Raw genomic sequence first — 15218 nt, 5'->3', positions numbered from 1 at the left:
TCGGCTCTTTAGAAAGCAGGAGGATGCAGACATGAGGAGGAGAAGAAAAGCAGACGAGAGGCAGAATGTGGAGTGTGTGTGCGTGTGTGTGTGAGTATAACTTTCACAGTATGTACTTGTGTGATGTACCAGGCCGGTACGTCAGTGCTGTTTGACCTGGCTTGACTTCAACTCAGGGTTTCGCTGAACTTGATGGGACTTTTGCTTTTTGGTGTCACAGTAGATATAGACCATGTGTGTTTCCGTTGCGTTTCAGGGCTGAGAAACCATTTCTTTTGCTTTAACAAACCTATTTAAAGATGGATTTAATACGTTTAGGTCTTTCAGAGGATAACATATTTATAATGTTTTTCTTTCTACTGTTTATTTTTATATGTTTATTTGAATATTTGAATTCTCTCTTACCTTCCTGCCTTCTTTCCAACTTGCTTCCTGTTTATTTGAATATTTAGTTTCTACCTATTTATTTATCTGTCTGTCTGTCTGTCTGTCTATCTATCTATCTATTTATCTATCTATTTATCTCTGTCTGTCTGTCTGTCTGTCTGTCTGTCTGTCTGTCTGTCTGTCTGTCTATCTATCTATTAATTTTATGAAGTACTGCTAAAATAATGTTAAAGAAGCTATTAAGTAATATTAACTATATTATAAGGAAAGTCTCATATCTGGATTTAAACTTTGCTCATATTCGGTTTTAATAACAGCAGGGCTTTGAAAATTATTTGTTTTAGATAAGTTTTTCTCAGTGGCTTTGTTGCATTTTTCACAACACTATTTACATTTGCACAACAGTTAATGCATTTCTCAAAACAATTAGTACAAGCTGCAAAACCTAGCTGATAACCTGCAAAAGCGTATCACTTGCTCAAAATGGATAGCTTATTGCTCAAAAGCAAGTATTGATGTCAATGAAAGTGTCGGTGTCATCAGGATAAAAAGTCCTGACACCATTTTTTTATGAACAAGATAGTCAAATGGCTTTGTCATGTTTTCATTATGACGGTTTACTCTGTCAAGTTTTTCTAATGCAAAAAAGTCCAATTTTGGTGACACTTCTCGAAAATACACAAGACAGCACTATATACTATTTGCACAGTCATTTGAAAACTACAGTAAAGTTAGACATCACTGCATTTAGTGAGGTATCTGAGTACAAGACACTGAATATTTATGTTTCACATTTTTACTGCATTCGCTCTTTGCAATTCTAATTTACTCACAGCATTGTGCAACAGAATAAGTACACCCTTATTTACAACAAACATAAACCTCCTTTGGGTAGAGCTGTGCACAAGTGTAAACAATGTTGCAGAACATATTGGAACTGAACCTACAACACACACAGGTCTTTAAATCATTCATGAAATTGTTCAATTAAAGACATTTTCAAGGGAAAAAAATATAAACATTTTTATAAAATTTGCTTGACAGATTTTGACAACTAGTTCAACATTTTTGTATGTAATGATTCAAGTAAGGAAATGAGGACTATTAGTTTTATTTGGAATGACTATTCAGCATTCACAAGTTTAGTTAATTTTGTCTGGCATGACATACGCAAATGATGCAAATGTTTTAAAACAGCAGAGAGTTGTATGTAAGCAATTGATGCATGTCCAAAAGCATTTGCAATTTGTTGGAAGGAATGAGCAACTGCTACCATGATGTGCACAAATTACTAATTGTTTTGAGAAATGCATTAACTGTTGTGAGAAATGCACCAGGGACTGAGAAAAACTGTAATTGCTTAATATTTATTTCTTTGAACTTCTTCTGTATATATGATTTTTTATTATAATTATAATTTATTATAATTAGATCATCTATAAAATTATAAGTAAAATCCACTATAATGTGAGAAAGGAGCACATTTCTGGTTTAATATTTGGGATTTATTTAGCTGTTCATTAGTTTAAAATATTCAATATAAATAATAATAATAAAAAATAATTAGTTTAATATGTGTAATGTTATTTAAATGTTTATTAGTATTAAAGCAAATTAAACCAAAATGTTTTGTTTCACTATTGATTTATTTTATTTGGGTTCTTGGTTCCTTGTTAGTGAGCCATTCCTTAAAATGCTAAGTGAAACACACTATATTATGCATCATGAAATGTTAAATTAGATGTTTATCCTCCTAATGTAAATGCTAAATTATTTCCACTATGCTAAGACGAAGGAGCACTTTTCTGATTGCCAATCTATGAGACCATTTTAGTAAAAAAGAAATTGCACAGATATATAGATATTTTAAATAGTAGTTCCATTGAATTATTTAAAATATATATGTTTCATTATTGCTTTGTGCATTTAGTTGTTTGATTATTGAAATATTTTGTTGTAAATTAGGCTCTTATACTGTACAGTATAAGGATGCGGCACTCCGTCATACTGCTGTAAATGTCTGAGATGGCAGATTGAGATGTACTGTGGGTGGATGGATGGATAGGTGGATGAAGGGTATATATTAACTTTGACATGGACACAGGGGCGTTTTGCTGAATTTGTACACTGTCAGTCTCTGCCAAGGGGCAGGACATAAGGACTGTGTGTGTGTGTGTGTGTGTGTGTGTGTGTGTGTGTGTGTGTGTGTGTGTGTGTGTGTGTGTGTGTGTGTGTGTGTGTGTGTGTGTGTGTGTGTGTGTGTGTGTGTGTGTGTGTGTGTGTGTTGAGTAACAGGAGACTGAGGCTTTAATCAGTGAATAGGATCAACAATTGCAGCAGGAATGCCTTAATGCATTCAAGACTAAATGTTTTGTGCTGTATTGCCTCAGCTTGTTTTTTTTTTCTATGTAACATACATATATAATATTGTTATAAAGTTTGGGGCTGTAAGACTTCTTAACATTTTTGAAAAGTCTTTTATGCTCACCAAGGTCAAACTCTGTGTTTAATTGCTTCATTTGTGATGATGCAAGAAACTTGCTTATTGAGAAATGTTCAGAAGAATGGCTGCATATCAAACACAAGAGAAACAATGAAATATTAATAATAACTGCTTTTACTTTAGTCACTGTATTTCTTATTCCACTAAATAAATAAAAAGTGCCCCCCACCAGTACCGATATACAGCCATATCGCAATGCTACAAGTGCGTTGCGTTTATACAACAGTTCGACAGCATAATCGTGTGTATAATAAGATCATCAAACACGAGAGTCTAGAAATTCTTTTGTATCAGGAACTACTTTCTTCCGCCATTCATTCACATCTGCAGTTGACATCAGAACAGCAGAAATCGTTGCTCAACCACTAACGTCACTTTAGAGCTATATTTGAATGATTCTCTAGCGTATTGTCTTAAATGATGACAAAACAGGTGATTTTGCTCACATTTTGAGATTATAAGGCTGAACAGCATGAAATGCCATCAGTCTACAGACATTTCCCAGTATTTCTCTGTTCCCAATCAGGATTACACAATAACTAATCCTGAAAAAGCCAGAGCAAAGCAAACACTTCCAGTTTCTGTGGTATAAATACAGCAATACAAAATACAAAAGAACTTTGATTGTCACTTACCTGATTTATTAGGATTTGTTCAGCTGTAGTTCTTACGCTAAAAAAATGCCTCTAAAGACTTTAGACTCTACTATTAGGCGGTCTCTGACACGATCTTGTGGTGGAACGTCAATCGTAACTTTCTTGTGTCTGCTCAGACAGGCTGATGGCGGCCGAAGCAGTGAATCCTATGCTCCAACATTATAAATATTAAAAATAAGCACTATCCTTATAAATAAACTGCATAGTTGCAATCTAAACAACATTCTCTCCTCAAAAAGCCTAAAAAGTACATTGTTGCCCAACAGCAGCAATATTTGTCAATCTGTAGAGTGCCCTCTGTTTGTTGCTGTTTGTGTGCAGAGTAATACACAAGGGTAAAGAGGCGGTGTGAGTGCTGTTATTTGCAAAATATCACATGGCTATCAGCCAATCATATTCAAAAACCGGACAGAACTATTTTATTTATATTTCACTCAATTTTTCTTTTTAGTTAATGCATCCATGTTGAATAAAAGCAAATTCAGTTATTTAAAAAATTAACAAATTACAGACTTTAAGGTTTTGAATGGTAGATAAGGTATATTAACCTTTTATCTGATGAAGAATCATGTATAGAAACTTCATTGATGTTGATTAAATCATTTAAAAGAAATTGTAATAAACTTGTAATCATAGCTCCCAATGAATCTCCAGGGTTTTTCCTAGTAGGATTTTAATGAGTGTCTTATAAAGGGTAAAAATAATTAAAAAGGTTAAATATTGTTCTTTATATATGGCTAATGATCATGATTATGATGATGATTCTAAAGTGCAGTATGTCTAACAAGTGCGTTTTAATATCCTTGAGGATTTAATAGTTTTTCTGCAGCATCTATAATGTGTCTAATTGTTCCTAACATTAAATAACTCTTATCTCTCATTAAGTAATGTTACGAATTAATTAAAGCGTAACAAGCAAATGACATTTGTGTTTTCCACTTGGCTTGTAAGCACAGTAAAAATGTCTCGCCCCTTAAGAGTCCTTTGACATATCATAATTGTGACACACTGCTAATGCTGAGGCGCAATTTATGTCATGCCAGCCTGTCTAATGCACACACACAGGAGTGTTTTTCTGTTGCTTCATGGTGGTTGTTTGACCCCCCCTGTGGCCAGACCAAGTGTGCGAACGAATGTGTGTCTGCTTGTGCTCGACAGTCACAAATACAACACAAAGTCCTTTATTCCCTTTGGGAGAGAGTGCTATTTCAACCTTCAAAAAAAAGAGAGAGAAAGCGTGAACAAGTGAGTGATGCAGTTATTTGAGGATGGATGCTGCAGAGTGACCAGTGAATCCAGCTCGTGTACGTCGCTCGTCTTTTGTGTTTTTATTGTGTGTGTGAGTGTTCTGTGTTTGTGCGCCTACATATGAGTCACAATCTAAGTCATGTTGCTCACCCCCAGTGCCTCTACCAGCATAAAGTGAGACGCAGATTAAAGGTGAAGGGCTTCTGCACTTCAGCACATGCCCACTGCTGAGCTGCTCTTCTGGGCAGGGGGTGCAGAAATGCCCTGGACTCTCTCTGGTCCTGTTGAGTTACAGAGACTAAAAAAATGTAGGGTTCTACACAATTCCTTCATGTTGTCCCAACACAAATTGATTGTTAACCTAAATTTGTAAAAACAATTAATTAGATTGAATATAAAACAATTCAGTTGTCCACCTAAAAAACAAGAATTGTGTTGATTTAGCTTGTTTTAAATAAGTGGTTTGAACAAGCAGCAAACATTGTAGGTGTGTAGTAGGGATTTCAAAATGAATAGTTTTTTTTTTTTTTTGGTGCACCACAATGCAGACGCGGACAATTCAGTATCGGTTAAGTAATAGATCCTAACCAGTTACTACGTACAAATGTCTTTTATCTCATAATGTCACAGTAGAATACTATAGCAAGGGAGGCAAGCACGAGTAATTAAAACGCAAAAACTCTGCTCAATTCACTGGGTGTGTTTGCTGGACAGTCTTTAACTGACGCAGAAGTTACAGCAGAAGCCCCTATTTAAGCTGTTGTGGGGTAACATTTCCTGTCCTCTAGGATGTTATAGTGATACTTGTGTATCCAGACACAAGAATGTCTATAGAGCGACTTTGATCATGGATCAGCTGTGAATGCCGCTGCCGTTTAATCTGTGTCACTCATCGGTGAACAGTGCCAGCGCGTTAGAGCCAAACACAGCCCTTTTTGTTAAACGTGTGACCAATCATAGGCTTTTAACATTTTGTTTATTTGCTTTAAGTTCTCATTTTGTTCTGTGCATGTACTTGAGTTTAGTTTGATGCATTTAAAAAAAAAGTATTTTCTTTGAGCAGGTAAAATTAAAGGTATAGTTCATATATATATATATATATATATATATATATATATATATATATATATATATATATATATATATATATATATATAATACATTTTAATACAAGAATTGTTGTGCTGTGAATGAAAATATAAAATTGTTTATGGAACGCATCGTCAATGCACCGTGATAGAGAATTTAACTATCTGTTAATTTAACTAACTGTCTATGGTTAGATTTTCTTCCACTCTTTCAAATAGTTAAGCACAGATCTTGATTTTTGATGGCTGATTTTGATTGTTGAATTTTTACAAACAAATGTTATGATTTGGGCTTTTTTTCCTCCTAAACTTATACAAATAATAAATACCAATACAAAACCAACAAGTGGAAAAATTAAGACTTATACAAAACATATGAATAAGCTACATAAATAAATATAAAAAAAAGCAGTCCGTTGATGTATTGCACATGTGTCAAACTCCGCATCTCTACACAGTTGAAGTTTACACCCCTGATGTATGGTTTGCTGGGATAGGACAATATTTGGCTTAGATAGGGTTGAAATCTGAGGGTTCAAAAAATCGAAAAACAGTGGTCCCTCACAATAATGCGCTTCAACTTTTGTGGGCATGCTGTTTTGCAGCTTTTTTAGATTTTAGGTTTATTTTTCGTGCAATGTGACATGTTTTTTTTTTGTTTTGTTTTTACTGCGCATTGTGTTCTGTGTCCTGATGTGGCTGTAGACCATTGTCAATCGATCTCCTTTGTGCCGTGTCTCCTGTACAGTACAAAATGCGTTCAGCTTGCCAAATTGACATAAATCTTTGATCACTAGCAGCGTGACTGAAGTGCTGTACTGTATGTTTGCAAGTTTTCCCCCCAACTAAATCCTTAATGTCGACAAAATGTTCTGCACCGTCAAAGGCACCTGCGGTGGGATCCAAAAGGCAGAGAAAGACGCTAGGCATAGGCCGGTATAAGATTCTGACGGTATGATAACCTTGGATAAAAATATCAGAGATATTTTAAAATGGTAAACATGTCAGGCTAAATAATTCAAATAAATCATTAACTTCTGCGGACTTCATTTGTTTCAAAAACACAAATTTCTTTACTATTTAAAACAGCATCTTTAAAAAAATTCTGCTGGTTGTCCTAAAAAAATGTAAATAAAAAATCGTACGCATACCTTAGAAACAGTATTACAGAAAATATTGGCGGTTTTAAAAACCTTGACTTCCAAACCACGGTAGACCTTGAACACGATTATCGTCCCATGCCTAGAAGACGCTAACCATCACGCAAAAATAAATTAGACTTCTGGACATGCTAAAGTTATGCAAGTGTTTAAACAAGAGAGAAAAGTGTGAAAATGTTAATGCCTATCTGGGAAAATAGTGCAGTGAGGGGTTTTACAGTATTAAATCATCTATTATTATTGTAAAAAAATAAAGCTGACTACTTTACTGATTTCACCTATTGTGGGCTATTTTTTACAACAAAACTCCCGCGATTAACGAGGGACTACTGTACATAGAAAATCACATTTTAAAGTTGTCTAAATAAAGTGCTTGAAAATTGAAATTAATTTTAAAAAATGTGTGAATGAAAATACTGAAATAAACAAGTCTTTAAGTCTTCAACATGATATAAATCTTCTAAAGATGTTTGGCATAAAAGAAAAATTAGTAATTTTGTCTCATACAATGTGAGTATTTTTGCCAAAAATATATCCTTAATTTCACAATGCTAAAGACAAATCATTATGCCTCCACTTTCTATTTAGAAATTGCGCTATTTTTTTAAATTTGTTTGCAATTTTCAAAATATGTCACCATGGATCACAAAACATAAAAGTTTAGACTGGTTTGTGATCCAAGGTCACATATTTTGAAAAGCGGGCCCATTTCTAAATAGAAAGTGAAAAACATAATGATTGTGAAATTATGCTACTTAAAATATTTTACAGAAATAATCTAAAAAGAAAATACAATATGATCTTTTATGAACACAGTTCCCCTTATATATATATAAAGTATAAAAAGAATAAAGGTCAATATTTCTTATTTGTTAACGTTTTTAAAATTTGTTAAAGTTTATTTATTAAAGTAAAACTTGTTAAAGAAAATGTAAAATATTTAGTTTTTCCATTGATGTTTTGCCATTCTTTTATAGTCTATCTGTTAGTATGTTCCGTTTACATACCTTGTCATATAAAATCCTTGTAGTGCAGTTTATATGCAAGCCCAGAGCAGAGATAAGCTAAATAAAAAATATAAGCTGTTGCCCATCAATAGTGTTGAGAGTAATGCATTACAAGTAACGTGACTTACGCAATCAGATTTTTTAAAGTAGCTAGTAATGTAACGCATTACCTTTATAATTTTCAAGAAAGTATCAGAGTAATTTTTTAAAGCCTGAAATTGAATCACTTCACATGTCATTTTTGCTGTAAAAAGGCTTTACTTTTTCCAAAATATTTTTTATAACAAGCAAGCCCTGTAAGTACCTTATAAAGTTACTTAAAACACACACACACACACACACACACACACACACACAATAATGTGTACAAAATTACTTCTAAAAGTAATTTTCCCAAACACTGCCCGTCATGCATTTGGGAACAAAAACCAGCCAATTCCAATTTCTGGCTGGTCTGACTACTTTCAGACATGCAGAAATTTCAGCCTTGACTGTATATTTTAAACTTGGGCTCATAAGAGTTTGACAGTATATTATTTTAATATCTCTTTGTGCGTAGCTGTTCAAATATGGCCAAATATGGACATAACAATCAATAACACAAATGCTTTATTTGAAGGATAAATCCAAACATTCATTAAAAAAAGCAAAAGAGCAGAACGAGCGAGCGGAGACAAAGCAGAGAGGTCACAGACTCACCCGCTCACCACAGCTGTTCTCCCTCAGGGAAGATCTGTGTGGTTCAGGCTCACTGCTCAAGGTAATTGTGTCTGCGTGTGTGTAAGAGAGAGACGGAGAGTTACATTCATTGAGTCTATTAGCACTTGGATGACCTTTTATCGAGTAATATATCAGGCAGAAATAGACGCTGAACTATATACGGATTGGCTAAATGTTGGTACCATATCGGCTATCATGTTTTCTTTTTTTGTCTGGATAGTAAATTAATGCATGTTTATTGGTGCCAATTTTTACCATTTTTTAGTTAGATCATATTTTGTGTCATCTATCTTTCATCAGAGGTTAATTATCTTAAATGAATAATACTGTGGAATATAATCCTTTGTGAATCTCTATATATTTTTCATACGAAGCCCAAATTCAAAAGTACCATTTAAAATGGTTGTTTAGACAACTATTCAGTTGGGCTGGGCAATTAATCAAAAAAAAAAAAAAGACATTCAGAACCCATAATCAATCAAATTTTTCCTGGTCAATTTTTTCTATTACTTTCCCTATACCGCATGTGGAGTCGCGTAACCCCGCTCTGTTAAGGCTGATTCATTCTTCTGCGTTGAATGCATGGGTATGGTCCGGTGCAGACTTCATGTGGTTGAACATCTGCGTAGCTCTCAAAAAATTAACTAACGTCTTCAACTCGAATGCCTTGAGAGAGCACATTTTCTATTACAATAAAACTATTATTTACATTAAAATGTTTGTTTACAGATGATGTTTAAAACATTATTTACAGTATATACAAGAGTTATTTTATTTAGAAGAGATGCTGCTTAATTTCTACTTTTAATATAAAAACTTTGAATAATATATATATATATGATAACAAATTTCATATCATTCTATATTGATAATTATTGAATATTTTTTAACAATAAAATTTGGAATATTAGTTTATATTAATTTATTACTTCATTTTGATTTTGTGACATTACAGAGGCCAAAAGTTGTATTAGTCTTTTTAATTATACTCTTTATAATAAAACAAACATAAGGGTTAAAGAGACACTTAAACTTAATAAATAATATGTTACAAAGTGTGTGCAATGATAAAGGTAGATCAACATATATAAGATGTGAATAATAATGATACAGTAATCCTCAAACTCTGTTAACAACTCAAATTATGATCATCAAATCTAAGCGTTCAAGTAAAGTAATTATTGTCACAATCGCGAGCGTGTTGTTTCCTTTACCATTTCTATGCGCTCATGCTCCGCATCTAAGCTCATTTGCTTAGACTGTTTCAGTGTTTTATGAAGCCTGGCTTTGCCCACCACTACTCATATCTAGGTGACCATCAAGCATTTTTTCAGAGGATGACCATTGCTGCAGCTCCGATACAAGTTTATGGGGAAAAGCTAAAAGCGCTGCAGTGTTTGGGTGTGCTGTGTTTGTCTGAGGTAGTTAATCTACCATTATTACTAAAATGTGTTACGTCCATACAAAGTGTGAAGCAGATTGGTTAGCTTTACTTAGATGGATCGCGGTGTGCACGCAGCTTTCGGAAAAGTTCAGATGTTTTTTAACTAGGTACAGCTGGAAAATGCGTGGCATTATGTGTGCACCGCTTGTACACCATGTGTGCGTCGTGCAAGTCATACGACTTTATTGGAAATGAAAAGCTTACACCCCAAGCTTATTGGCATTCCTTCCAAGGTGCACGCATTTAAGCAGCCACATTTGAATAAACCTAAAGCGATTCATACCGAAACTTCATACCAAACTTACCTATCCTTATTGAAATTGGTGTTCAGTCAATAAATATAGATACCGTGTTATAATACAATACCGTATCACTGTTTTAAAACATGTCAACTTTGTTTAATTGTCATGCACTTATATCTGTACCTCTGTGTGTGTCCACAGAGTCTGTGAGCTGTGCAGTGCGGGACGCTGTCTGCCCCGTTGTCATCAGACGTCATGAGCTGGAGCTTCCTGACGCGTCTGCTGGAGGAGATCCAGCACCATTCCACGTCGGTGGGGAAACTCTGGCTCACCACGCTAGTTGTGTTTCGCATCGTGCTGACCGCGGTGGGCGGCGAGTCTATATACTACGACGAGCAGAGCAAGTTCATCTGCAACTCTGCACAGCCGGGATGTGAGAACGTCTGCTACGATGCCTTCGCGCCGCTGTCCCACGTGCGCTTTTGGGTCTTTCAGATCATCCTTTCCTCCCTGCCCTCTCTGCTGTACATGGGCTATGCCGCGAATAAGATCTCACACAGAGAGGATTTACGGGGCGGCTCGGGGGCCGGGGCTCCTTCCACAGGAGATTCGGCAGGGGGCGGATACACTCAACGCAGGCCGAGAAAGATGTACTTTGGGGCACGGCAGCATCGGCCAGGACATGAGGATGGGGAGGAAGAGCGAGAAGATGACCCCATGATCTACGAAGTGCCTGAGATAGACACCACACGTCGGGAATTAGTGCCACCGCGACCTAAACCCAAAGTGCGTCACGATGGGCGTAGACGCATTCAAAATGATGGCCTGATGCGAGTTTACGTGCTACAGCTGTTGACACGATTTGTTCTGGAGGCCATTTTTCTTGCAGGACAGTATCTGTTGTATGGCTTCCGCGTGGAACCTGTTTTCGTGTGCACGGATGTTCCCTGCCCGCACCGGGTGGACTGCTTCATCTCACGGCCCACTGAAAAAACCATCTTCCTTAGAATCATGTATGGCGTCAGCTGCCTGTGCCTGCTGCTAAACCTGTGGGAAATGATTCATCTCGGCGTGGGAACCATCAGCGATGTCTTGCGCAAACGAAACGCGGCAGCTAGCGATGATGAGTATCAGCTCGGCCTGCTGGCATCCGGCGGCGTTTCGGTGGGAGTCGGCGGGCCTTCACTTAGTGAAGGAGAACCTGTAGGTGGAGTCGGCGGTGGTGTTCGAGAAGCGGATTACGTTGGTTATCCTTTCTCCTGGAACACCCCATCTGCACCACCTGGGTATAATATCGTGGTGAAACCTGAAACGATGCCCTACACAGACTTGAGCAATGCTAAAATGGCGTGCAAGCAGAACCGCGCCAACATCGCCCAGGAGGAGCAGCAGCAATACGGCTCCAACGAGGACAACTTCCCATCTGCAGGTGAAACACGGCCGCCACCTATTAACAAAGATGTGATACAGTTGGAGGCGGCCATTCAGGCTTATACCTTGCAGCACCATGCTAGCAATAACCACGATGAACTGGACGACACTAATGATATTGATGAGAAGCCTCAGAGCAATATCACCACAGCGCCACAGAAGGAGCGAAAGCAACGGTCCAAGCATGGGAAATCCGGGAGCGCTGGGAGCAGCAGCAGCAGCAAATCAGGGGAGGGAAAGCCATCTGTCTGGATCTGACATCCGCACGCACACCTGAAGGTTACACTCGGCTGGCACGCTCTGGTGCAGTTCTACTTGCGTTTTCAGACACAAAACACTGTGTGCAATTAGAAAATATGCTGTATGTCTTTTTGAAATGCTTTCAGTGCCTTAGAAAAACTCAGAGAATGAGACTCATTTTTTTCTTGATCTTCCTAAAGTAATCTTGTGCTCTCAAGATTACATCTGAAAACATAACCCCCCCACCAAAAAACATTCGTGATCAATGTTTGGAACTTTTTAGCAAGCGAAAGTCTTCCTGTTGGACCCCTGCGGAGTGATGATGGTGACACTGCAATCCGATTCCAAGCCAGCCAGTCTTCCTGTTTTCCAGAGTCAAACACTAACTTTTACATCACAATGCCAAGCTATAACAATGCAACAATACACCAGTGCAGCGGTCGTACACTGTGGTCTTCAAGACCCAAAGAAACTGATCAGTCCTGTGAAATAAGCTGTAAATCTACATTTTACAAAACACGCGCAGATTTCGTTTTGGTATCTATGGGTGTTACAGAGGCATCAGTGCAATGTTTAGAGATCCTCAGCGATTTGAGATCTCTGTGGTATTTCTTGTCCATCTACTTTTTTGTTCTTGTACCATCCCCTACTGGTCAAGAAGGTGGTTGCAGTCTAGTCTTTTTCAGCCGGATGATAACATACAGGCTCCCATGGTTTTTGGGATGGAATTTTTCAAAAAGGTTTTCCTGCCCCCTAAAAAAGAGAAATGGATAACACTTTAGTTTAAGTAACAATTCTCACTGTTGTCTAGTGGCTTATTACCTGCTTATTAGTAAGATATTGACTGTTTATTTGGTCTTAAACACTGTAAACCCTGCTGTTATCATTAGTAAAGATATTAAGTTAATATAACTTGACATTACTTAAAATACCAAGATTCGGCATTAAAACTTTTAAACAGGTGTTTAATTTACTCATTAGGCAGCAGAAAAAAACTTTAATTAACATTTTAATTTCTATAAATGAATCACTGTGTCTCTGTTTAAAATGGGTGTCCAAACTCGGTCCTGGAGGGCCGGTGTCCTGCAGAGTTTAGCTCCAAACTGCTTCAACAGACCTGCCTGGAAGTTTTTATTATCTAGTAAGAGCTTGATTAGCTGGTTCAGGTGTATTTGGCCTCGTGTACACTGTCTAGTCTTGATGCCCAATTCCGATTTGTTGCCTATATCAGATTTTTTTCGCCTGTACATTTACAAATTGTTTTAAATGTGACCCATATCTGATTCATGTGTTTGCATTTGCCGTCTCGCATGCGTAAAGGCGGGTTTGGCATCTGCGCCCCACCAGCCACGATGGAAGAAATTGTCTTGCTTTTAGCTCGAAGTTCGCCCAACTTTAAAATGATTTTGAGGCGGACGAGGAGGTAAAGGGCCATAATCGCAGCTTGCGCCTACGGTTTATTTATGGTGTCCTCCACCATTCAGAGGAATTTGTGGGTACGAGAGAGATCTCAGGTCTGGTGGGAGCAAATTATGGCGACTGACCTCTTTCCTCCTCCATGTTTCCTCTGTTGTTGTTTACCGTGTCAGCATCTCCACACATGCTCTTCCTTCTACGTCTTTAAACCGCGGAGAAGTACCACAATGCCCATACAAAACTAAATGTCTCAATAAATCCAATCTGCCTGTTTACATAACAGTCGCATTATCACATATCCAATTTATATCTGATTTATTTCCACATATGAAGGAGGCCTAAAACCGATCTCTGAATATATGAATGCATGCGTGTTTTTTTTTTTTTTGTGTGTGTGTTTATATTGTCATAGAACAGAACGGATCTGTGTCACGTATTAGCAAAAAAATCAGAATTGGGTCACATTTAGCTGGCAGTGTAAACAGGGCCTTTGATTAGGGTTGGAGCTAAACTCTCCAGGATATTGGCCCTCTAGGACTGAGTTTGGACACCCCTGGTTTAAAATGATTGGTTGCACTTAAATTTTTGATTGGTCAATATATGTTATATGACACAAGGTGGTCATTTTGCTTGGGATGCTGACTTTTGCTGAAGTGCAGCAGGACAGAGGCACTAAACCTGATCGCATCTGATGAAAGAGAAAAGTTGAATTAGTATTTAAATGCTAATATACATTTTTTTATTGATATATACGCAGGAACGACACTGTGGTGCAGTGGGTAGCGCTATCGCCTAACAGCAAGAAGGTTGCTGGTTCAAGTCCCAGCTGGGTCAGTTGGTATTTCTGTGTGGAGTTTGCATGTTCTCCCTGTGTTCTCTTCATGCTCCGGTTTCCCAAAGACATGTGCTATCGGTGAATTGGGTAAGCTAAATTGTCCATAGTGTATGTGTGTATGTCCTGGTCCGCCAGGTTGGGGGTTGAGCATTGGGTTAATGACCTACCTTGTAAAAAATTAGATGTTACGAAACACCAACATGATGCAACTAAATATCAACTTCGACAAAAACGGCCCTGGGAGTAAGTAAAGAATTTAAAAGCTGAAAAATTTGGAAGTTTAGTCTATTAACCATTTTAAGTTATATCTGCACATAAACATTTAAGTTAATTCAATGAAGAGCTCACATTTGGTCAACTCAATTATTTAAGTTGTCGATTTGCCATTATGCTCAAATGACTGAGGGAATCACTTTCCTCAGATCATTTGAGTAGTCTCAACTTATTAGGGTTTACAGTGTAAAGTACACATTCTGCATGATCTTATATTCTACATGCTTCCTACCTACATAAAGCCAACTACTACCTTAACTATTAATACGCATAAAGCATTGTTGTAGGCAAGATTTAAGGTTAATGGTTTATTAATAGTGAGAATTGCACCTTAAATTGAAGTGTGACCAGGAAATGGGTTTAATGTTAGTACTTACTTTTTTCGGTTTGTTTCTACTGATAGAAACTTTAATTTATTTTTCATCCTCTTTGGATTCATTGGCCATAAAGTGTGGGATCCCTATACACTGTAAAAGAAGAATGACAGAAAGTCAAGACTAAAAAGCCAATCAGGTTTTAACAAAAAATTTTTAAGCTGTACAAAATGTCACTTAATATTTTTAGTCAG

General features: G+C 37.1%; 1 protein-coding gene across 1 annotated transcript in view; it reads left to right on the top strand.

Annotated features, from left to right (window-relative positions):
• Positions 1 to 13891, top strand: part of gjc1 (gap junction protein gamma 1) — a 68060-nt gene extending 54169 nt beyond the window's left edge. Inside the window, exon 2 of the mRNA XM_087244136.2 lies at positions 10657 to 13891. Coding sequence (XP_087100262.1) covers positions 10711 to 12144 — 1434 coding nt within the window. The 5' untranslated portion in view covers positions 10657 to 10710 and the 3' untranslated portion in view covers positions 12145 to 13891. The remainder of the gene's footprint in view (positions 1 to 10656) is intronic.
• Positions 13892 to 15218: the final 1327 nt, after the last annotated feature.

Source organism: Danio rerio, chromosome 3 (genome assembly GCF_052040795.2).
Source record: "Danio rerio strain M-AB ecotype USA chromosome 3, GRCz13ab, whole genome shotgun sequence".
NCBI lineage: Eukaryota > Metazoa > Chordata > Actinopteri > Cypriniformes > Danionidae > Danio > Danio rerio.
The sequence above is the reverse complement of the archived record's forward strand: the minus strand, read 5'-3'. Positions and strand labels throughout refer to the sequence as shown.